The sequence below is a fragment of the Podarcis liolepis genome (genome assembly GCF_965112155.1).
Source record: "Podarcis liolepis genome assembly, chromosome: 18".
NCBI lineage: Eukaryota > Metazoa > Chordata > Lepidosauria > Squamata > Lacertidae > Podarcis > Podarcis liolepis.
In genome coordinates, this window is record NC_139572.1 from 5,288,027 (window position 1) to 5,313,159 (window position 25,133).

General features: G+C 46.4%; 1 protein-coding gene across 2 annotated transcripts in view; it reads left to right on the forward strand.

Moving 5' to 3' along the window:
• The first annotated feature begins 815 nt into the window (after positions 1-815).
• Positions 816-25,133, forward strand: part of ACER1 (alkaline ceramidase 1) — a 28,206-nt gene continuing 3,888 nt past the window's right edge. The window contains exons 1-5 of one of the 2 annotated variants that reach the window (XM_083484157.1): positions 816-855; positions 15,268-15,371; positions 20,424-20,538; positions 22,957-23,095; positions 24,586-24,723. In XM_083484157.1, the coding sequence (XP_083340283.1) occupies positions 15,279-15,371; positions 20,424-20,538; positions 22,957-23,095; positions 24,586-24,723 (485 nt within the window). In that variant the 5' untranslated portion in view covers positions 816-855; positions 15,268-15,278. Of the gene's footprint in view, positions 856-15,267; positions 15,372-17,879; positions 18,033-20,423; positions 20,539-22,956; positions 23,096-24,585; positions 24,724-25,133 lie in introns of those variants that run through there. The other variant, XM_083484158.1, reaches the window with a different exon arrangement.

Below are 25,133 nucleotides of genomic sequence, written 5' to 3' on the forward strand. Positions count from 1 at the left end.
CAAGAAAAGAGAAAAATTGACAGCTACGGGTACCACTGTAAAGTCCGAAATGCTCCCGTGAAAGCCAGACGGCAAAACCCGGCAGAACGTCTGGCGGCAAGCGAAAGCCGGCGGCAAAGACCCCAGAGGAAAGCGGTGTGTGTGTGTGTGTGTGTGTGTGTGGTGGCAGGGAATCTCTGTAGGAAAACGTCTGTCCGGCAGTGTCGTAGCGTGGGGGGTGCAGGGGGGGGCCGGCCGCACCGGGCGCAACATCTGGGGGCTAGGGTTAGGGGGTGCAAATCCACGGGTTAGGGGGTGCAAATTACTTGCCTTGCCCCGGGTGCTGACAACCCACGCTACGCCACTGCTGCCCGGGCCCTGCAGGGGCAGCATGGCATGTAGCCAACCATGCCCACTTCTAGCGTCGGCCCTGCAAGCCCCTTGCGCCTTTGGGGCGACTGAGCCAACGTGCAAGGAGATGTGTTGAAACGGTGCTGAAACACACAGGTGCGCAAAGCGAAGGGACCAAAGGCTCGATGGGAGGAGATAAACAGCTTGGCATATGTCGAAATGTGTGTGTGTGTGTGAGCTTCAGGGCTCGGCACCCGTGCCTTTGCCACCCTGCCCCTCCCCTGTCCTCAAAGCCATGTAGATTTATTTAAATTTCCCCCAGCCCTGCGATTCGCAGAGGTTATAGAAGGCCGGGTGCGGACTGTTCCCTGAGACAGAGCCATCTCTCGGCTCGCTGCTCTTGTCAACTTCCAGTCTGACTTCCCTGAGGCTGGTTCTTTCCCGGCAAAGGGAAGGTGGCAAGACAGGTTGCAGCGGCAGGACGTCTGGAGTTTCGGCTTTGCGGAGGGAGCGAAGACACCGCAGGTAGGCAGAAGGACTCACCTTCAACCCAGGAATTCCAGATCTATAAAAGCGGGTAACCTGAAAGCCTTCTTTTTTTAATATAACTTTTTTATTCAAAATCAAAACAAAACATATTATCCAGAAACAGATCATCCTTATTCCCCCCATTTTTCCTTCCTCCCCCCACAGAACCCACCCACCCCCCAATTTCCCTCAGTTCCAGTCTTTGATTTCTCTAGAAATGCTGTTTTCTGCATGTTACACAGTTGTATAGATCCCAGTGGTGTAGCGTGGGGGGTGCAGGGGGGGCGGCCGCACCGGGCGCAACATCTGGGGGTTAGGGTTAGGGGGAGCAAATCCACGGGTTAGGGGGCGCAAATTACTTGCCTTGCCCCGGGTGCTGACAACCCACGCTACGCCACTGATAGATCCTCAAACTATTTAGCTGATTATTATCAATAAAAAGTTTGTGAATGTTTATGCAAAGCCAGCCAAGGAGTCCAGTTCGCTTTGTTGCGTCTTCAGATACTTTGTAAAGGGTTCCCATTCATCTTTAAAGTCACAGTTATCCTTGTCCCGTAGCTTGTATGTCAGTTTTGCCAGTTCTGCATAGTCCATCCATTTTTCTTGCCGTGATTCTTTAGCTGGGGTTCTGAAAGCCTTGTTTTGTCTGAAATCCCGCAAGGTGTCAACGCCCCCTCTACCGCTTCGGCTCTCTGCATATACTCTGCGCCACTCTGCGCATGCTCAGGGGAAATCAGGGTCTGGTTGCTCTGCGGAAAGATGTTCCTTCCATCGATGTGCATGGAAAGTGATAATAAAAAAAAAAATCCTTCCAGTAGCACCTTAAAGACCAACTAAGTTAGTTCTTGGTATGAGCTTTCGTGTGCATGCACACTTCTTCAGATACCTGATGCACAGTTCTTCAGGTATCTGAAGAAGTGTGCATGCACATGAAAGCTCATACCAAGAACTAACTTAGTTGGTCTTTAAGGTGCTACTGGAAGGAATTTTTTTATTTTGACTATGGCAGACCAACACGGCTACCTATCTGTAACTGGAACCATGGAAAGTGATGTGCAGGTGATGGATTGGTAGTAATAATAATTTATTATTTCTACCCCACACATCTGGCTGGGTTTCTCCAGCCACTCTGGGCAGCTTCCAGCAGAATATTTAAAACACAATAATCTATTAAACATTAAAAGCGTCCCTAAACAGGTAGATGAATGCTGGTTTTATAAGCAAGGGTTGGATTTGAAAGGTGCGCGTTCTTTTCAAACAATCCCCATTTTAGAAGTTGCAAAGCCATTGGGCTGTGCTTGCCTTGCTCAGAGTAGACCCATTGGAATGAGAGGGATGAAGTCAAAAGTCCGTTGCTCTCAGTGGGTCAACTCCAAAGTTCGGGCTTCATCAAATGCAAGTTATTCTTACTTCTGTTCCTTGTATCTTTGCAAAGTTCAAGGGGGCAGGTGTCTGCCCCAAAAGGCTTACAATCTAAAACGCAGCGCTCTAGGAAGCCGCAATTTAAGAGGATGGAGGTGTCAAACTGGCTGGTTGCAATTTGAAACTTTTCGAAGAGTTGGAAGCCGACTCGAGTGCAGGAAAGAGTTTCAATCATGAAATGAGCAAATTGCTTTTAAAAAAAGCTCACAACCTATGTATGCTTTTAAGAATCACATTCCTATATCACTTGCTATTGAGGTGACAGGTGGGTCTTCATTTAAAGAAGAACCTTTCAGATTTTACCGTCCGAAATATTTCACAAACTGAAACACAGGCATCCTTTGAAATCTGCACTTCTCTGAATTTTGCAACACAATTCCTCAGCCAAGTAAGGTGTTGAAAAATCACACAAACTGGGGCAAACTGTATGTAAAAACGCATAGACCCATAAACTTGGGAGGGACCGTGAGGGTCATCCAGTCCAACCCCAGCATATTCGTAAAAATAACATGCAAAAAAGGGCATTATATTAGGAGAAATTGCTTTGCAAAAATATAAATATCAGCTAAAATGGCAAGCAAACATAGGTATTCTAGGATAAATGCACACCTGCTGCACCTGACTTGGCAGTAAGTGTCATTACACAACAGATGAAACATGTACAGACAGTTTATGCTTCTTCTTGTACTTGTTGTTTAGTCGTTTAGTCGTGTCCGACTCTTCGTGATCCCCTGGACCAGAGCACGCCAGGCACTCCTGTCTTCCACTGCCTCCCGCAGTTTGGTCAAACTCATGCTGGTAGCTTCGAGATCACTGTCCCACCATCTCGTCCTCTGTCGTCCCCTTCTCCTTGTGCCCTCCATCTTTCCCAACATCAGGGTCTTTTCCAGGGAGTCTTCTCTTCTCATGAGGTGGCCAAAGTTTTGGGGTCTCAGCTTCAGGATCTGTCCTTCCAGTGAGCACTCAGGGCTGATTTCCTTCAGAATGGAGAGGTTGGATCTTCTTGCAGTCCATGGGACTCTCAAGAGTCTCCTCCAGCACCAGAATTCAAAAGCGTCAATTCTTCGGTGATCAGCCTTCTTGATGGTCCAGCTCTCACTTCCATACATCACTACTGGGAAAACCATAGCTTTAACTATACGGACCTTTGTTGGCAAGATGCTGTCTAAGTTTGTCATTGCTTTTCTCCCAAGAAGCAGGCGTCTTTTAATTTTGTGGCTGCTTCTACAGACCCCTTAATTTTATTCTGTGCTCCCCAATTGGACCCGTGGCTACTCCTGACTCCCCAGATTGTTCCAGCGCCCCCCAGGTGCCCACTTTGGGCAATACTGTTTCAAAGGATGCTTTGATTCAATAATAATAATAATAATAATAATAATAATAATAATAATAATAATAATAATTTCATATCAAGGTTCTTTCAAGGCTGAATGCCCCCACAGGTGCAATGCTCAGACTCTCAGCTCAGATTTTGCCAAAGGTCTTAAGGCTTATATGTATGGTTTTGTTGTTGTTGTTGTTGAGTCGTTTAGTCGTGCCCGGCTCTTCGTGACCCCCTGGACCAGAGCATGCCAGGCACTCCTGTCTTCCACTGCCTCCCGCAGTTTGGTCAAACTCATGCTGGTAGCTTCGAGAACACTGTCCCACCATCTCGTCCTCTGTCATCCCTTCTCCTTGCGCCCTCCATCTTTCCCAACATCAGGATCTTTTCCAGGGAGTCTTCTCTTTTCATGAGGTGGCCAAAGAACTGGAGCCTCAGCTTCAGGATCTGTCTATGTCTGGTTAGAATAGGCCAACTGAATTTGCCAGCAAGTTTCTCCCACATTTTGTCTTCTGAAGTCTTCCACCACCCTCCAATATACTGGGCAATTTTCTATTTAAAAAACAAATTTATTTTGAAATTAATGGACTATGCAGAATTAGATAAGATGACAGGAAGGATCCGAAAGCTGCGGGACCAGAGATTCTCAGAGGACTGGAGTAACTATTTGAACTATTTGAAAAGCAGTTGCAATAAACAGATTACGCTAATAGGACTGCAAGAAGTTTTGTAAGGAGGACATTGCGAAATATTGCAATGAAGATTATGAGGAGAGTTATTAGTTAAGGATGATTAAAAGTAATAGAGAAATTAAGAAATGTAGCTAAAGTGATGAACATTGAAAAATCTTCAGATGCGGTTGATGGAAGTGCAAAACATTGTATAAAATAAGAAAATATGTTAAATGATTGTTGGAAATGATATGTTAATTTAAAAAAATAAAAACATATTTATTTGGTTTTTCAAATTAAAGTTTAACAATCACAAACATACAACACACAACATAAAAACAAGATTCCAAAGAAACTTCTCCCTATTATTAATCAATTTTAATTATATTATTAATCATTAATCATTTCCTCCTGGATCTTTTATAATCATCCAAATATTTTACCTCTCCATTACATCCAAAACCCACCATTAAACTACAAGCGTTATTCCAAATCCTACCTACAATTTTAACTGATTGCAATGGTTTTTTAAAGTTAATTATAAATTCCCCCCATTCCTTATTAAAATTTCGGTCTTCCTGATTTCTGATTCTTCCGGTCATTTTTGCCATTTTGGCATAAATCCATCAATTTAATCTGCCATTCTTCTCTGGTCAAGACTTTGTCCTCTTTTATCTCTGGGCCAATAACATCTGTGCAGCCGTGGTTGCATACATAGCCATCTCTGTTCTGTTTGGATTTCGGCACCTAATTTTCTATATTACACTTTCAGCAAAGCTATCATTCTTCCGCAACTTGTCCCAGATGCCAACAACAGCATCTTTCATCCTCATATTGAGGTCAGGGATGCTGAACTTGTTGTTGCAGGGAAGGTTATAAGAAGGATAATAATTTTAATTTTTATACCACACCCATATGGTTGGCTTGGCAGGGTATTATAATTATGTACAGAGGGCCTTCTCAGTGGTGGCGCCAGCCCTGTGGAACACCCTCCCATCAGATGTCAAAGAAATAAACAACAACCTGATGTTTAGAAGACATCTGAAGGCAGCGCTGTTAAGGGAAGCTTTTAATGACTGATGTTGTAATGCATTTTTAATCTTTTGTTGGAAGCCGCCCAGAGTGGCTGGGGAAACCAAGTGTGTGTGTGTGTGTGTGTGTATATATACAGTGGTGCCTCGCAAGACGAAAAGAATCCGTTCTGTGATTCTCTTCGTCTAGCGGTTTTTTCGTCTTGCGAAGCAAGCCCATTGACGGATTAGCGGATTAGCGCTATTAGCGGCTTTTAGCGGCTTATCGGCTGATCGGATCAGCTGATAAGCGGCTTAGCGGCTTAGAAAAAGGGGGGGGAACCCAGCAGGAACTCGCAAGACATTTTCGTCTTGCGAAGCAAGCCCATAGGAAATTCGTTTTGTGAAGCACCTCCAAAACGGAAAACTCTTTCGTCTAGCGAGTTTTCCGTCTTGCGAGGCATTCGTCTTGCGGGGCACCACTGTATGTATAAATAAATAAATAAATAAATAAATAAATAAATAAATAAAATAATTATAATGGTACCTAAGGTTACATACGCTTCAGGTTACATACGCTTCATGTTACAGACTCTGCTAACCCAGAAATAGTGCTTCAGGTTAAGAACTTTGCTTCAGGATGAGAACAGAAATCGTGCTCCAGCGGTGCGGCAGCAGCAGGAGGCCCCATTAGCTAAAGTGGTGCTTCAGGTTAAGAACAGTTTCAGGTTAAGTACGGACCTCCAGAACGAATTAAGTACTTAACCTGAGGTACCACTGTATTATCATCATCCATCATCATACCACCTTTCCTCACATGATCTCAGGGCCATTCACAAGGTAAAACCACAAATATATAGTTAAAACAAAAGCAAAAAATGTGGCCTCCTGTACAGTCATACCTCAGGTTAAAGTTGCTTCAGGTTGAGCATTTTTGGGTTGCGCTCCGCGGCAACCCGGAAGTAACAGAATGCGTTACTTCTGGGTTTCGCCGCTCGCGCATGCGCAGACGGTCAAAATGATGTCGCGCGCATGCGCAGACGCGGCGAATCGCGACCCCCGCAGATGCGGGTTGCGTTCGCTTCAGGATGCGAACGGGGCTCTGGATCCAGAGGTACCACTGTAGTGTCCCAGGCCAGTCGGTTTAACTCATTTCCAGGTGGCAAAGCTGACCAGAATTCTGACAAGGTGCAGGCAGTTCTCTTTACTCTAAAACACGGACGCCCAAAAAATTTACTTCGGTTTCCATTGTGGCTCTTCGAACTCGGAAAGGCCAGAGCTCAATTTCTCTTCCATCACCTCAGCTGTTTTCTTTTTAATATTGTTCTTGTTTTTTATTTATTTGCGTTTCTGATATAATTCCCTATCAACAAAAGATAAACAAAAACGATGCGAAAGGAAAAGAATATCGGAGATAAAAAAAGAAGTAGCGTTTTCGGATATCAAAGAATAGACAGAAAAGAGACTTCCCACCCTCTCCTTCCATGATTCTCTTTTCCCCGCTTTTTCTGCCCCCCCCCCATCTATTGCAACTACTTTTTTAAACTTTAGTTATTTCTTACACTGCTGAAACTCTTACCATGTGGCTAGGCCACCTCATCTGTTTTCAGACAGAATCCTAGAATTGTCTGACCAAAGTGGGACGGCTTCTAAAATGGATGGATTATGCAAAATCGGCTGCAAAACTAAGAGATCGAAATGATGAACTGTGGAAAATTGGAGGCATTTCCCCCCTGTTTCCATCGGAAAAATGTCGGAGGGTATGCAATATGAAATCGCGAGCAGGGTTCGAGATACGAGCGGCAGAGCAAAGACAATAAGATGGAGTTAGCGGGGTTACCAGCGAGTTGAATGCAGCAATAAAGGATATGAATTAAAACGTCAGGGTGGGAAGTAAGAACGAATCATGGAAGCATAGAACTGTAGAGTTGGAAGGGACCCCAGCGGTCATCCAGCCCAACCCCACGTAATGCAGGAATCTCAGCTTAAAGCGTCCATGACAGATGACCACCCGACCTCTGCTTATAAACCTCCAAGGAAGGCGAGTCCACAAATGTGTGAATGATATACTGTAGGTGAAGTCAATTTGTTAAAACCTTTGAATAATCTAATAAACAATAGTAAAGGTAAAGGGACCCCTGACCATTAGGTCCAGTCGTGGCCGACTCTGGGGTTGCGGCGCTCATCTCGCTTTACTGGCCGAGGGAGCCGGCGTACAGCTTCCGGGTCATGTGGCCAGCAGGACTAAGCCGCTTCTGGTGACCAGAGCAGTGCACGGAAACGCCGTTTACCTTCCTGCCAGAGCGGTACCTATTTATCTACTTGCACTTTGACGTGCTTTCGAACTGCTAGGTTGGCAGGAGCAGGGACCGAGCAACGGGAGCTCACCCCGTTGCGGGGATTCGAAGTGCCGACCTTCTGATTGGCAAGCCCAAGCACCTCTGTGGTTTAACCCACAGCGCCACCCGCATCCTTAATAAACAATAATATCCCTTTAAAAAAGAAGAGTTGGGAGGGAATTGCGAAGGTTAACAAGTCCAACCCCTTTGCAGTGCAGGAATATTTTTGCCCCATGCCGGGCTCGAACCCACGAACCTGAGATGAAGCGTGCTCTATTGACCTAGCCATCCCACTTGGGAGGTTACAAAGCACACTGGCCCACAGGTTCAGCTGGGCACAAGGCGTTGTTCCGGCTTTCCTTTTGAAGAGCAGAATGAGCACAGTCCTATGTGCGTTTGTTGTCCCGAGGACCAGAATTGTGCAAGGCCAGTGAACGTTCCCTTGAGTCAGCAGGGTTTGCTGAAATTACCGTATTTTTTGCTCTATATGACTCACTTTTCCCCTCCTAAAAAGTAAGGGGAAATGTGTGTGTGTCTTATGGAGCGAATGCAGGCTGCGCAGCTATCCCAGAAGCCAGAACAGCAAGAGGGATTGCTGCTTTCACTGCGCAGCGATCCCTCTTGCTGTTCTGGCTTCTGAGATTCAGAATATTTTTTTTCTTGTTTTCCTCCTCCAAAAACTAGGTGCCTCTTGTGGTCTGGTGCATCTTATAGAGCGAAAAATACGGTATACATTTCAAGGGTTGAAAACATGCTTCGGACCCCATCGTTTTCATCCTTACAACAGCCTGGGAAAGCAGACCAGGCCATGTGGCCCCCTGCCATGGCAGGTGGAAGGGAAACAGGACAATTGAAGGTTGCAAGAACAGATGTTCTCGGCTAAGGCATGACAGCAATCTCTCCTGGGTTGATGTTATCACAGTCTCAGTGAGGCAAGGGATGGGTGGATCTGTCAATCCCAATTTCTGATCCCCTCCCCCGTCTTAAATCCAGTACTCCACACTTCCACATCAATCTGAGATTTTATTTTTCCCTCGCGAAAATTCATCAGCACCGTTTTCTCCAAACCTTTGCAATTTTGCTCCGTGTAAACGTTTTCGCAAAGCATAACGCAATGGATCTGCTATTTTGTTTTCACTCATTTCCACACGCACTTTCACCCCGGAATATGCCTTTTTTAGACGCATCCCTTTGGCTGGATAATTTCACGGCAAAATTCGGAGAAGGGCGGGTTTCAAAAGAGGCTGTGTTCGGGTTTGTGTATCTTTGTGCACAGCAGTTGCCTTTAAACGCGGACGGATTCGAATTCCTTCCCCCTCCATCTTTGAGAGTGTGAACTCTGCCCTGCTCTCCTAAGCACCTTGCAATTGGCCAGACGAAACCGACTGCATGGCAATAAAATGTGAATTGCCACCAATTTGCGCTTAGCTAGCTCTACAAAACTCGTTTACAGCCACCCCTGCCCACCGCCTTCATTACTGTGGAGAGGGAGGCAAGAGGCGTGGGAGAATCTCTTATCTCAATACAGTGTGTGTGTGTGTGTGTGAGAGAGAGAGAGAGAGAGAGAGAGAGAGATTCTTGCATAATTCCAGGAATATATAATCTGAAACAACGGCTTGTCTTTTCCTTTGCCGATTCCAGGTGTAAGGGAACTGCAGGCTACCAGCCTGGCCTACAAACCTTTCCCCCAAACCATGCCCACCCACCAGAAGTGCCAGCTTCGCACTGCGACTGTGGGTGCCCAGAGCCAAATTTTGTGGGTGCCTGGCCCCTTGATGGGCATTTTGTGGGTGCTTGGGCCCACGGGGAGTTGGCACCTATGCCTCTCACCCCTGCTCATCACGGCAAACGCGATGCCAGGCGTCATTGTTGTTTAGTCGTTTAGTCGTGTCTGACACTTCGTGACCCCCTGGACCAGAGCACGCCAGGCACTCCTGTCTTCCACTGCCTCCCGCAGTTTGGTCAAACTCATGCTGGTCGCTTCGAGAACACTGTCCCACCATCTCGTCCTCTGTTGTCCCCTTCTCCTTGTGCCCTCCATCTTTCCCAACATCAGGGTCTTTTCCAGGGAGTCTTCTCTTCTCCTGAGGTGGCCAAAGTCTTGGAGCCTCAGCTTCAGGATCTGCCCTTCCGGTGAGCACTCAGGGCTGATTTCCTTCAGAATGGAGAGGTTTGATCTTCTTGCAGTCCATGGGACTCTCAAGAGTCTCCTCCAGCACCAGAATTCAAAAGCATCCATTCTTCGGCGATCAGCCTTCTTTATAGTCCAGCTCTCACTTCCACTCTCACTGCCAGGAGTCAGATGGGTACAAATTGAGGAAGGGCCATAGCTCAGCTATGGGATAGCTTCCTTGCAAGCGGAAGGTGGAAGAGACTTCTCCCCGAAATTATGGAGAGCCTCTGTCAGTCAGTGTAATCAACCCTGATTTAGGTGGACCAAATGTTCAGTTTCTGCATAAGACGGCTTCCTAATGGTCTTGCTCAGGAGGTAGTGGGCTCTCCTTCACTGGAGGTTTTTAAGCAGAGGTTCGGTGGCCATCTGCCAGGGTGCTTTAGCTGAGATCCTTGTGTTGCAGGGGGTTGGATTAGAGGACCTTTGGAAGTCCAATTCCAACTCTACCATTCTATGATTCTACGTTCCTACAGGTAAAGATTCATTTTTTAAAAAAAGTAATATTTATTAAAGTTTCATAAACAATCAAAAGCTTCAAAATTTAAACATAGAATACAAAAACCAAAAAAAGCTACAAAAATGAGAAAATACAAAAGAAAACACATAGAGGTACACAATAGAGAACAGTTAACAGAATAGAAAAGAAGAAGAAAAAACACCAAAAATCAAAACAGAAAAAAGATTAGTATTTTCATATCTTATACTTCATTCACTAGTTTCTTGACCTCCTCACACCTCCCTTTTTGTATTCCAGTTCAGATATTTAGTTCAGCAAATCCTTACCCTCTATCATTTATCCTTACTCAACATCTTAACCTATAATAAATACCGTATTTTTTGCACCATAACACTCACTTTTTTCCTCCTAAAAAGTAAGGGGGAATGTCTGTGCGTGTTATGGAGGGAATGCCTACGGGTGGCATGCCTACGGATTTTCCTCCTCTAAAAACTACGTGCGTGTTATGGTCGGGTGCGTGTTATAGAGCGAAAAATACGGTATATATTTTCCACCATTATCAATCCATATTTACATATTCTTATTAATCTTTTAACCAACACCGCTTGTTTTCAATCCAACATCCCTTTAGCATTCATTAATTTTACCGTATTTCTCTAGATAGTCTTTAAATTTTTTCCATTCTTCTTCCACTGCCTCTTCTCCCTGGTCCTACAGGTAAAGATTCCAAGGGACAACCGGGAACTCACTTTGAGCTCCTGGTCATTCTTTTGCTCGTTCCCACTGGTCCAATCATCTCTTTTAAAATAAAAAATAAAAATGATATTTATTAAGAATTTTAAAATTACAGAGAAAACAAAGAGAAAAAGAAGAAGAAAAAACAAGAGAAAAACAAACAGCAATCAAACAATAGAAATCGATAAAAAATCAAAATAAAAAAACACATAACACATCATAATCAAAAAAAGCAAAGATAATCCACAAAAATTTAAAAACAGATCCAATATTCCCAAATCCTTAACTGTCATTACCTTATTCCATCGACCTCCTCACACCTCCCTTTTTTGTATTCTAGTTGTTAATTTATCACAGCAAATCCTTCCCATTTTTCATAATATTCTGTCATTAAATTACCTTAATCTATTTTAACCTTATCTTACTATAAAAAACCCTAAAACTTAAAACTTAAATATTATTTATACCAATTTCTCATAACCATAGCATATTCTTGCATAGTTCTTTTTAACATTTCTGCTAAAGCCAAATAATTTCATTCCAACATTTTTCTGATACTCATTAATTTTACAAAACAATCCTAAATAAAAATTTTAAAAACTTTCTTCCAATCTTCATCCAACGTCTCTTCCTCCTGGTCCCGGGTTTTGTCAGTCCTTTCTATCCCATCCTTCTAGTTCATTAACCTGGTAATCTTATGTCTGAGGCCCTTAAGTCTCTTCCATGTCCCTTCCGCAGATCTTCTTCATATTTATACCTGTACTTTACTTTATCTCCTGGTCCTTTCACTCGTGGAAACTCCAACTTGACAGTATTTTTGTCCCTTCTCGACAGATCAGTCCCTTTTCCATAGTCCACACTGAACTCCATGTGGTATTCAAAAACATGTTTCAAGGTCCCTCCAGAGTTGAGGACCCCCACAACCCCAAACTCCTCACGGCCCATTGCCAGACTTGAAAAGTCAAGACATCCCTGCATAGGGGGGTCTATCCAGCCCCCCATCTCCAAGCCAAGCAAAACTCTATCTCTCCAAATCTGGCTTTTTCCAAGTTCGTTTGTCAGATCCAACAACTCATGTTCCTGCTGGGCCACAGCTCCCTCCATCTCTGCCACCCGAGGTCCAGCAACAACCTCCTCCCTCATCTGATCTGTCAGAGCACACTCCTGAGTTGATTCCTGGGTGGGTTCTATATAGATACCCACTACCTGTCCAAAATTTCTAATCGCAACAGTCATCAAATCCATCTTCTCATGTAACTGTTCCAATAAAGCACTTGTCTTGCAGAAAGCACGCACCAGAGCCTTTGTTATGCAGAGCATTGTTATGCAAGGTCAGAAGTCTGTTCCCACGATCTTAATCTATTGCAGCTGCGAAGCTCCCCAGTTCAAATTTAATAACAGTTTCACAAGCTCCCTCTAGGGGAAGAACTTCTATTTGTATCCATCTCTTTTCTTCTTCTTTTTTTAACAGCAGATCTAACAACAAAGTTTCCTTTTTCAGATATTTTGTCAATATTTGTTCCTTTAAAATGCGAAAGAGAACAATGGAATCACTATGTTTCTCTTCTTTTAACTGTCTGTCAAAAACATTTGTCTATAGTCAATGAACTTCCCAAAAACGTCTGTCCTGACACCCCGCTCCCAGGTTCAAGACGGTGGAAAATTACTTTTCTTTCACTCTCTTCTGCAGGTTTAAACAATCCGAAAAAATCCCCCCCTCTTCTCCTGCTTCCAAAGGGGGTTCAGTAATTTTAGATGATGAAAGTTGATCCTTTACAAACGATTTTCTAAACTCTAGTTTGCCATGTCTTTGCTTTAATCTATCTACAAGAAACGGAAGGCTGACTTCCTGTTTAGACCTTCCCGCTTCAGTGCCAAATTAAGAAGAATTTCTTAATCCAATTTTCCATTCTACTCACAGATCATTGTTTAAAGCCCAATTGTCCAAATTTGATCTGCTCACAGGTAGTTGTTTTTGTAGCCAAATTGTCCCAGGAAAAAGGTAGCGCTCTCCGGCAACGGCTGTGCGGCTTCGCTCCACGGAAGAAGCAGTTGACTCTCGCGCTACTAGCCCCTCTTCGCTCCGGAGCCCGTAATTGGGTTCCTTTTACGAATTGAGGGGGCGCGAAAGGTGCCTGCCGAGTCCCATGGTCACAGGCTTCATCCGCCTGTGATTTTTAAAGGGTCCCCGCTTCGCCGTAGCGGAACAGACCCGTTTTCCGTAGAGCGATCAGTCCCTCCGGATCAGAGGGAATCCGCCATTACCGATGGCGCCACCCCGGAAGTGGTCCAATCATCTCTTTCTTCCCCTCTGCCTGATCCGAAACCGCCAGGTCCATGGGACCCACCCTCTTGCACAGATTCTCTTTCTCTCCTTGCCTGCTGCTACTTCCGTCCGTCAAATTTCTCTGTCCCTATGGGCAGTTGCATGGCTTTTGCCTGGGATGTTTCCAGATCCGTGCATTAAAGATCTGTGCTGGATACCAGTCTATTGCTAAGCTAATTTCAAGGCGTTACTGTTCAGGTCTTAAACAGCCTGCGACCTGCCTTGCCCCTCGTAAACCAGCCAAACCGCTGCACTCCTCTTCTGACCATCTCCTGGTCCCATGTCCCTATGGAGGTAAAAAAAAGAAGAAGGTAAAGGTAAAGGACCCCTGAGGGACGCGGGTGGCGCTGTGCGTTAAACCACAGAGCCTAGGACTTGCCGATCAGAAGGTCGGCGGTTCGAATCCCTGCGACGGGGTGAGCTCCCATTGCTCGGTCCCTGCTCCTGCCAACCTAGCAATTCAAAAGCACACCAGTGCAAGTAGATAAATAGGTACCGCTCCAGCGGGAAGGTAAAGGTGTTTCCGTGCGCTGCTCTGGTTCGCCAGAAGCGGCTTAGTCCTGCTGGCCACATGACCCGGAAGCTGTATGCCAGCTCCCTCGGCCAGTAAAGTGAGATGAGCGCCGCAACCCCAGAGTCGGTCACTACTGGACCTCATGGTCAGGGGTCCCTTTACCTTTTTAAAGGACCCCTGACAGTTAAGTCCAGTTGTGAACGACTCTGGCAATAAAAGTCAACCTCTCAGTTATTGAAAGCGCTGCTTATCCCAAATGTTCCATGTCTCTTCTTCTAAATAGTTTGGCTTGCCAGGTACCAAACACAGAGGCTTTCAAGCCTATCGTAACAGGCTTGACAAAGCAAAGTTCTGCTGAGATTGTTGACACGGCCAACACTGCATTCTCTGTTATCAGCGTTGCAGAGATGCCTCTTGCAGAAAAGGGAATTTTGCCTTTTTGGAGGATTACACCGAAAACTCCTGCCATACAGACGCCCCACTTGAAAGCTTGTGGGGGAATTAATCCGAGAATGACACGCAGTACAAATTTAGCCCCGTTATTGTTAAGAAATTGGGGAGGACAGATTTCACTTTAACCTACAATTGCCACGTCCTGTTGGACAATCCACTTGTTGTTTTTTAGTCGTGTTCGACTCTCCCTGACCCCATGAACCAGAGCATGCCTTGGAAACTCCCACTTTCTTCTCAAAAATTCTCCCTGAGTTTTCTTGGCAAAAGCCTGGAGTGGTTTGCCAGTTCCTTCTCCAGGTGGATCACATTTAGTCTAAACTGTGGGTAGGCAAAGTAAGTCCCCGGGGGCCGGATCCGGCCCAATCACCGGACTATATTTTGGAGGGGGGGGGGAATGAACGAATTCCTACGCCCCACAAATAACCCAGAGATGTGTTTTAAATAAAAGGAGACGTTCTACTCATGTAAAAACACCAGGCAGGCCCCACAAATAACCCAGAGATGCATTTTAAATAAAAGCACACATTCTACTCATGTCAAAACACGCTGCGGGCCGGATTTAGAAGGCGATCCGGCCCCCAGGGCCTTAGGTTGGCTACCCCTGTTCTAAAGCTGTTGTCGCGCGAAGAAACACTCTTTTGTTTTCGTTTTGGATGCTTATCGTTAAAATGCCTAGCAAAAAAGCTTCAGGTTTCTTTAGGAATGTATATTTTAGCATTTATTTATTTTTAAGTTCCTCATAAATCATGTCCCTTTTTTTTTTTTGATTTGGGGACCAGTCCACCACATGTGGAATAAGGTTCCTTCATTTTCTTTGCATCTTCCCGGCAGATTCTTGTACATCAGCTCAGAGCCGTCGCCGGGCATCAAAGTGTGTGCTGCAATATTTCAGAGGGAAGGAGATATGGAAAATCTGGATTGGCAGGTTCTTTTTCTCCACCGCAACGCTCTGTAGGCACTAAGGTGTTGTGTTTTTCTTTTTTGAAAGGTGTTGCCAGCATGCCTAGTATATTTGCCTACCAAAGCGCTGAAGTAGACTGGTGCGAAGAGAATTTTGCGCAGTCTGAGTACATTGCAGAATACTACAACACGGTAAGCCGCCCGTTCTGTTTGCCCTCATTTATTTCATCTTATTTATTTATTCAATAAACAAAATGTACTTGTTCACCAGGACCTGGCGAGGATGTGCTGAGAACCTTGGCTATGGTCTAGTCAAGCAGATCCGAATTTTCAGATGCTCCCTTGCAAATGAAATGAAAACTCAGGGTTCCATCGTGGCATCAGAGATGCTTTTGTGTTCTGGGCGAGGAGGAACCAAGGCCGCGAAGCAGCTCTCAGAAGCTGTACATGTTTTCTTCCAGACAATACAGTGGTTAATAATAATAATAATAATAATAATTTATTATTTGTACCCCGCCCATCTGGCTGGGTTTCCCCAGCCACTCTGGGCGGCTTCCATAGAAACCCCAAAACACTAAAATATCATACATTAAAAACTTCCCTGAACAGGGCGGCCTTAAGATGTCTTCTGAATGTCAGGTAGTTGTTTATCGTTTTGACATCTGATGGGAGGGCGTTCCACAGGGTTGGCGCCACCACCGAGAAGGCCCCCTGCCTGGTTCCCTGTAGCTTTGCTTCTCGCAAAGTACCTTGCGTTAAGTACGTAACTCGTTCCGGAGGTCCGTTCTTAACCTGAAACTGTTCTTAACCTGAAGCACCACTTTAGCTAACGGGGCCTCCTGCTGCTGCCGCGCCGCCAGAGCACAATTTCTGTCCTCATCCTGAAGCAAAGTTCTTAACCCGAGGTAATACTTCTGGGTTAGCGGAGTCTGTAACCTGAAGCGTATGTAACCTGAAGCACATGTAATCCGAGGTACCACTGTATTTTGATTTCAGAAAGGCTTTTGACAAAGTGCCCCATGACATTCTCGCGAGGAAGCTGGTAAAATATGGGTTGAATGAGGCAACGTTTAGGTGATTGACTGACCAAACTGAATTATACTCAGAGTTGAGTGTTGATTTCATGCTCTTCATTTCAGCTCATGGTAAACAGTGTGTGAGTGCTTTTCCCCAAAAACCTCTGGCTATATATACATTATTTTCACAATGGGTCCCCTGTGATTGGCTGATTCAACTCCCCTCCTGGAGCCTGATTGGAGTGTTCCTGCAGGCCAATCAGGTTGCTGATTCACTTCTTCCTGGAGCCGGATTGGGCAGCTCCTACAGACCAATCAGGTTGCTGCCTTCTAGGATCCCACCTGTCTATTGTTCTAGGATCCAAGCTGAGTGCATAACACAAACCCAAAGTTTTCTTTGTCATCCTGGGAAACAGTGACAACTGAGGTGCCATAGGGTTCTGTCCTGGGCCCGTTGTTGTTCATCGTCTTTATAAATGACTCGGATGAAGGAATTGAGGGGATGCTGATCAAATTTGCAGATGACACCATACTGGGAGGGGTAGCTAATGCCGCAGAAGACAGAATCAGGGTTCAAAATGACCTGAATGGATCGGAGAACTGGGCGCAAGCTAACAAAATGAATTTCGATAGGGACAAATGTAAGCTACTGCGCTTAGGCAGGAAGAAGCAGATGCACAAATATAGAATGGGGGACACCTGGCTTACTAGCAGTACATGTGAAAAGGATCTAGAGGTCTTGGTGGACCACAAGCCGAACATGAGCCCGAAGTGTGATGCAGCAGCAAAAAAGCAAATGCTATTCTAGGCTGCATCAACAGAAGTCTAGTGTCCAGATTAAGGGAAGTCATAGTTAGGGGTGAAAGGGATTGTAGTCCCAAACATCTGGAGAAGAAGAAGAGTTTGGATTTGATATCCCGCTTTATCACTACCCGAAGGAGTCTCAAAGCGGCTAACATTCTCCTTTCCCTTCCTCCCCCACAACAAACACTCTGTGAGGTGAGTGGGGCTGAGAGGCTTCAGAGAAGTGTGACTAGCCCAAGGTCACCCAGCAGCTGCATGTGGAGGAGCGGGGAAGCGAACCCGGTTCCCCAGATTACGAGTCCACCGCTCTTAACCACTACACCACACTGGCTTTCTGGAGGGCCGGAGTTTGCCGATGGCTGGTTTGAGCTGAAGGTTTCCTGGGCCCGAGTCGTCGCGTCCATTTGCACCTCGAATCCGGACAGGTAGCATATTGCACCAGCCACACACGGACCGCTTCCTGCAGAGTCTGAATATTCCGATTGCAAATTCCACGCCATGCCGAGGGATGGGAAATATTGCAAAGGTGCAGCCAAGGTGAATCAACTCCCCTCTCCCTCCGTCCCGAAGCTCCAAATTCTGGCTCGATGCCCAAAAAGGAAGGAGGGTGTGGTGTTTGCTTCAGAACTGCTTCTCCCGGCACAGAGAAAGTGGGGCGCCCATTTAAGCAGCTGACCACCCACACACCTTCACAGAGATCCGGAAAATAAACCGGCTTTACCTGATCAGCTTCTGGAGTTGGCTGGCTGGCGTCTGCCCCACGGCAAGGCTTGGGGAGGCGGGAAGAGGGCAGGGTCTCCAGGAGCCCCTGACTTCACCTCCTCCTCGCTGAGATCTCGCGTTTAGGCTGCAGGCGCACAGCAGAGGCATATCTGAAACGCCTCCACCGCAGCCCCCCAACCCCTGCCTCAAAGCAGATAACAGGGAACTGTGATGCGCTGACGTGTTTAAACCAGAGAAAAGTCACGTGAAGCATTTACTAAAGACCGGGGAAAGAAAACGACGCTTGCGACACTTGGCTTGAGGAGCGACGGTAATGTTGCTTGGGAGAAAGAGTTTTCGCTGGGTGTTATCTTGGAGTGGGTGAAATAACATTTACCGTATTTTTTGCTCTATTAGACTCACTTTTTCCCTCCTAAAAAGTAAAGGGAAATGTGTGTGCGTCTTATGGAGCGAATGCAGGCTGCGCAGCTATCCCAGAAGCCAGAACAGCAAGAGGGATTGCTCCTTTCGCTGCACAGCGATCCCTCTTGCTGTTCTGGCTTCTGAGATTCAGAATATTTTTTTTCTTGTTTTCCTACTCCAAAAACTAGGTGCGTCTTGTGGTCTGGTGCGTCTTATAGAGCGAAAAATACGGTATATCGAGCTGACGGACAAAGAATCGGAAGTTCTCTATATTTCTTCTTTCTCTGTTTCCTCTCTTATGTTCCCCCTGTACATTCTATTTTTCTAGTTCCCGCCTCTCTTTTTGTTTTGTTTTTTTGTTTGCGCTTTTGTTTAGATTAATGTTTTTGTTTTGATTTGATTTTTTTTTTTTAAAAAGTTTGATAATAATCTTGACATCCCTTTCCCCCCTAATTCTAATGAGATCTGTTTTTTGAAAAGGAGCTGGGATGGGTTAAAGGTGCTGGGAAATGGAGCTTTGTAAGGGACGCGGGTGGCGCTGTGGGTTAAACCACAGAGCCTAGGGCTTGTTGATAGGAAGGTCGGCGGTTCGAATCCTTGCGACGGGGTGAGCTGCCGTTGCTTGGTCCCTGCTCCTGCCCACCCAGCAGTTCAAAAGCACGTCAAAGTGCAAGTAGATAAATAGATACCCCTCCAGCAGGAAGGTAAACGGCGTTTCTGTGCGCTGCTCTGGTTCGCCAGAAGCGGCTTAGTCCTGCTGGCCACATGACCCGGAAGCTGTACGGCCAGGAAAGCGAGTTGAGCGCCGCAATCACAGAGTCGGACACGACTGGACCTAAAGATCAGGGGTCCCTTTACCATGTTTACTAAGGGGTAAACATGGCTGAAGTATACTCAGCGTTGAGTATTGATTTCATGCTCTTTATTTCAGCTCATGGTAAACAGTGAGCGAGTGCTTTCCCCAAAAAACCTCTGGCTATATACACATTATTTTCACAATGGGTCTCGTGTGATTGGCTGATTCAACTCCCCTCCTGGAGCCTGATTGGACTGTTCCTAGAGGCCAATCAGGTTGCTGATTCACTTCCTCTTGGAGCCGGATTGGGCGGCTCCTGTAGACCAATCAGGTTGCTTCCTTCTAGGATCCTACTTGCCTATTGTTCTAGGGTCCAAGCTCAGTACATAGCAGTGGCATAGCGGGGTTGCCAGAACCCGGTGCTGCACAGAGGGTTGGTGGGGTGGGAGGTTGAGAATCAGACAGCATACACATGTGCATACAACCACTTCACTGCGTCCGCATCACCGAGAAGATCACAGCCACAGAGATAAGAAGAGTCGTTCCATTGTTTGGAGAGGTCACTTCCTGGTTCGCATTTTGAATGGAGCCTAGCTGTATTGTAATATGGTCTGAAGCTCAACATCAAAAAACGAAGATCGTGGCCACTGGTCCCATCACCTCCGGGCAAATAGAATGGGAAGAAATGGAGGCAGTGAGAGATTTTACTTTCTTGGGCTCCATGATCACTGTCTCCCTTCCAATTTGAAACCATACCGGACCCTGCTTAGCTTTGCAAACGCGCTAGCACTTTTATGGCTGCGCCACTGGGAGAACAAAAAAACCCCCAACGCTCCTCAAAAGTTGATTGCGAACTGATCTTAATATACACAATAAAGAGCTAATTGTTCGATTTCGGATGGCCGCTGGAGCCACAATGGCTTGCTTCTGGAGACAGAACTTAGCAGAGCCCAATTTTCTTCCAGATATTCCTAGGGTTTGGGAACCGACTTTACTAGAAAACATGACCCAAAAACTATGTGTTTCTGGGGGACAAATAAAATAATGGATAGATTTGTAGAGGTCATGTTTGATTTTATTACACATGCCAGAATGTGGCCTGTCCCCTGCTTATCAGTGGATTTGGTTAATTCACAAATATTCTCTTTAATTCGCTTTTCTTTCTTTATTCTTAACAATGCTTTTTTCCCCGGGGGTACGCATGCCCCTAAACATTTGGCAAATCTTTGTACTTTTGTCCATTCACTGTATTTATTTCCCCCCCCCCCCCCGTTCGAACTATAAAATGGTGATTTTCCTGAGTCAAAATGAGAGTACCCCTAAACATTTTTTTTAAAGGGAAAAAAAGCACTGATTTTTAATAAGGGGGTGTTGCTGTTTTTTGTTTGCTTGTTTTTTCGAAGTTGATGGTTGCAACCAAGCGATTCAAAGGGTGAAACGTTCCAAATTACACGTTAAAAACAAGAACGACAAGAAAACTCTCTGTTCGCTGCTGTTTTGCAGATCAGCAATGTTGGTTTCTTCATCCTGCCGCCGATCATGATGTTCCTGAACCCACAGTACATTCAGTACCGACCAGTTCCCATCCCGGGTCTTACTATCATGTCAACATTGATTGGTACGTTCCCTGGGGGAATCAGAAGGGAAGGGACACACGCTCCAGATCAAAAGAATTTATTTCTTTACGCAATCACGGCATCCCGAATTATACATGCCCAGAAACGGAGAGACAGAACAATGCCAGGAAGAGGAGGAATTGCAAGTGAAATGGTAGAATTAGCAAACGTAACTTATAGAATAGGGATGCGGGTAACATTGTGGTCTAAACCACAGAGCCTAGGACTTGCCGTTCGGAAGGTCGGCGGTTCGAATCCCCGCGACAAGGTGAGCTCCCATTGCTCAGTCCCAGCTCCTGCCAACCTAGCAGTTCGAAAGGACGTCAAAGTGCAAGTAGATAAATAGGTACCACTCCAGCAGGAAGGTAAACGGCGTTTCCGTCCTGCTGGCCACATGACCCGGAAGCTGTACGCTGGCTCCCTGGGCCAATAAAGCAAGATAAGCGCCGCAACCCCAGAGTCAGCCACGACTGGACCTAATGGTCAGGGATCCCTTTACCTTTATACAGTCATACCTCGGAAGTCGAACGGAATCCGTTCCGGGAATCTGTTCTACTTCCAAAACACTCGGAAACCAGGGTGCGACCACTGAAAGAGGGGTTCAAAAGGAGATTTATGATAGCTATCTTTAAATATCTGAAGGGTTGTCACATGGAACAGGGAACAAGCGTGTTTTCTCCTGCTCTAAAGGGCAGGACTTGAACCAAAGCCTTCAAGTTTCAAAAAAGGATTGACCACAGCCGGATTTAGATTTGATGAGGCCCTAAGCTACTGAAAGTAATGGGGCCCTTTATATGTCCAGCTGTCCTTTGTCAACAACAAACACATTTTTTGTGTTGAATATATGCTATATGGTAATTTATCTAAAGCCATTTGCACATAACAAAATATGTATTTTATCAAAGTAATGGTTGAACCGAAATACAATTAAGAAGAAGTATATTAATTAATGGGACGCGGGTGGCGCTGTGGTCCAAACCACAGAGCCTAGGACTTGCTGATCAAAAGGTCAGTGGTTCGAATCCCCGCAACGGGTGAGCTCCCATCGCTCGGTCCCTGCTCCTGCCAACCTAGCAGCTCGAAAGCACATCAAAGTGCAAGTAGATAAATAGGTACGGCTCTGGCGGGAAGGTAAACAGCGTTTCTGTGCAATGCTCTGGTTTCACCAGAAGCGGCTTAGTCCTGCTGGCAACATGACTCGGAAAAACTGTCTGCAGACAAACGCCGGCTCCCTCGGCCAGTAAAGCGAGATGAGCGCCGCAACCCCAGAGTCGTTCACAAATGGACTTAACTGTCAGGGGTCCTTTACCTTTTTTATATTGATAGTGAATTGGGGGGCAGGGCCAAGAGTGTGGGGCCCTAAGCTATAGCTTGTTTAGGTAAAGGTAAAGGGACCCCTGACCATTAGGTCCAGTCGCAGCTGACTCTGGGGTTGTGGCGCTCATCTCGCTTTACTGGCCAAGGGAGCCGGCGTACAGCTTCCGGGTCATGTGGCCAGCATGACTGAGCCACTTCTGGCGAACCAGAGCAGCGCACGGAAACGCCGTTTACCTTCCCGCCGGAACGGTACCTATTTATCTGCTTGCACTTTGACGTGCTTTCGAACTGCTAGGTTGGCAGGAGCAGGGACCGAGCAACGGGAACTCACCCCGTCATTGCGGGGATTCGAACCGCCGACCTTCTGATCGGCAAGCCCAAGGCTCTGTGGTTTAACCCACAGCGCCACCCGCGTCCCTATATAGCTTGTTTAGCTTATACGTAAATCCGGCGCTGATTCAGACTAAACATCAGAAGGAACTTTCTGGATGTAAGAGCCTTTCAATAGTGGAAACTGTCTCTCCTGGAAGCTGCCGGGCTCTTCCTCCTTAGAGATTTTTAAAGAGAGTTTGGATGGCCACCTGTCAGCGCTGCTCCAGCCAAGATTCCTGCATTGCAGAGGGTTGGAATCCTAGAACTGTAGAGTTTGAAGGGAACTCCAAAGATCATCTAGCCCATGTAGGAATCTCAGCTAAAGCATCCATGACCAGTGGCGTAGCGTGGGGGGTGCAGGGGGGCTGGCCGCACCGGGTGCAACATCTGGGGGTTAGGGTTAGGGGGCACAAATCCACGGGTTAGGGGGCGCAAATCCACGGGTTAGGGGGCGCAAATTACTTGCCTTGCCCCGGGTGCTGACAACCCACGCTACGCCACTGTCCATGACGTTTAGCCCTCAGGGTCCCTTCCAACTCTACAATTCTGTGGTTCTACTATTCTTCTGGGAGCCCTAAGTTCTGGACTCACAGAACTGTACAGTTGCATGGGACCTCGTGGGCCATCTAGTCTGACCCCCTAAAGAAAGGACCAGCCGCAGCCCCGTGGGAGAGAACCTGCTTTGAGTGCAGAAGGCGCCAAGCTAGATTCCCCCTCTTTTCATCCTGCAGGTCTGTTCTCCGGCTACTTCCATATGACTCTCAGCTACGCAGGGCAGATGCTGGACGAACTCTGCATCCTCTGGGCAATCGCTCTCTGCTACGCTTTCTGGTTGCCTGTTCACTATTACCCATCGTTCATCAAAAACAGGTAAGTGGGGGGGAATAAGGAACTGCTGGGGCACCTGGAGAAACAGGGCCTTCTCGGTGGTGGCGCCCTCCCTGTGGAATGCCCTCCCATCAGATGTCAAAGGAAATAAACAACTATCTGACTTTTAGAAGACATCTGAAGGCAGCCCTGTACAGGAAAGTTTTGATGTTTTATTGTATTTTTAACATTCTGTTGGAAGCCGCCCAGGGTGGCTGGGGAAGCCCAGCCAGATGATGATGATGATGATGATAATGATAATTTATTGGTACCCTGCCCATCTGGCTGGGTTTCCCCAGCCACTCTGGGCGGCTTCCACAAAGACCAAAAATACACTAAGATATCACACATTAAAAACTTCCCTGAACAGGGCTGTCTTAAGATGTCTTCTGAATGTCAGGTGGTTGTTTATCTCTTTGACATCTGATGGGAGGGCATTCCACAGGGCGGGCGCCACTACCGAGAAGGCCCTCTGCCTGGTTCCCTGTAGCTTTGCTTCTTGCAATGAGGGAACTGCCAGAAGGCCCTCGGCGCTGGACCTCAGCATCCGGGCAGAACGATGGTGGAGACGCTCCATCAGGTATACTGGGCCAAGGCCGTTTAGGGCTTTAAAGGTCAGCACCAACACTTTGAATTCAATGATGAGCAGGGTATAAATTACTATTATTATTATTATTATTATTATTATTATTATTATTATTATTATTTTGTCTCTGCAGCCCTCCAGATTGCAAATAGAACTTTTTCCAACACACTTCCTATTCCTACTGTAGTGGTTGGGAGTTACTCGTGCGTAATCCTGCTCCGTTTGAGCATCAGATTGCCTGGTTAAACCCTCCGGACTGCACAGCCCATCTCAGCATGGCTGCCCTTAGTCACTCGTAGAATCTGTCTGTGGGCGTTTCTTAAAGCGCTGCCAACATAAGAGCTGTTTGACGCCCAAGCGTCTCCGCCTCTCACTGCGCGGGAGTCTCCTGCGCAGGGTGGGCGTGGGCAGCGGGGCGTTTGGGCTCTCCTCACTAACTTCCAACGAAGAGTCCTGGAGCCCCTGCACCTCCCTGTCCCGTTCCTCTCCTGGATCCCTGGTGTTACACTCATTCTCTTCCCCTTCTTCCCGGCTGAGTCTCCCCCTAGCGCTGGGACCTTCTCCTGCAGAATCAGAGACCCTCTCCTTCTCCCGTGCCTCTGATGGCAGTTCCCTGACACCTACGAAAACGAACAAACCCCAAACCCCACATGCATAAACATTCCAATGGCTGCAGAGAGAGCCTGGTCTATTAAAAGCAATGGGTGTCCCTGGTTCAGTAAAGACAGGCTAATCTTTGCTAACTCATTCTGTCAAATCCACAGCACCTTTTTGACACACTTGGCTTCGTTTCTTCCTGCCCACGGGAGAGGGCTCATAGAAATCTTCCCTCCTGTTCTGTAAAGGACCCTGAGCTCTTCAGTGCTCAAACTGTGTCTTTTGTCATTTTTTATTTTGACCTGCTTAGGGATCAGTTCACGTGGCTGGTGGGCATCGTGACCGTCTTGAGCACCCTGATGTCCTTTGTCAAGCCGACCCTGAACGCTTACGCCCTCAACTCCGTCGCCTTGCACCTTTTATACATGAGTAACAAGGAATTAAGAAAGTAAGTTGTGGGCAGAGAACCTTGCAAGCGTTGAACAGGCAATTCTAAGGGCCCCCTAGTGCACAGTCCGCCTCCCACTTCAGTAACTTCAGTAACTTCACAGGCTCATCTCAGCTATCTGCCAATCTCCCATTCCCACCACCCTTCTGAGTAATACCCCTCCCCACCTTCTCACTATATAGAAGGGTCTGGCAACTTCTGTTTCAGTGTATCTGAAGAAGTGTGCATGCACACGAAAGCTCATACCAAGAACTAACTTAGTTGGTCTTTAAGGTGCTACTGGAAGGAATTTTTTTTATTTTCACAGATAAGAATTATCAAGCAGTTTCTATTTTAGGTAAAGGTAAAGGGACCCCTGACCATTAGGCCCAGTCGTGGCCGACTCTGGGGTTGCGGCGCTCATCTCTCTT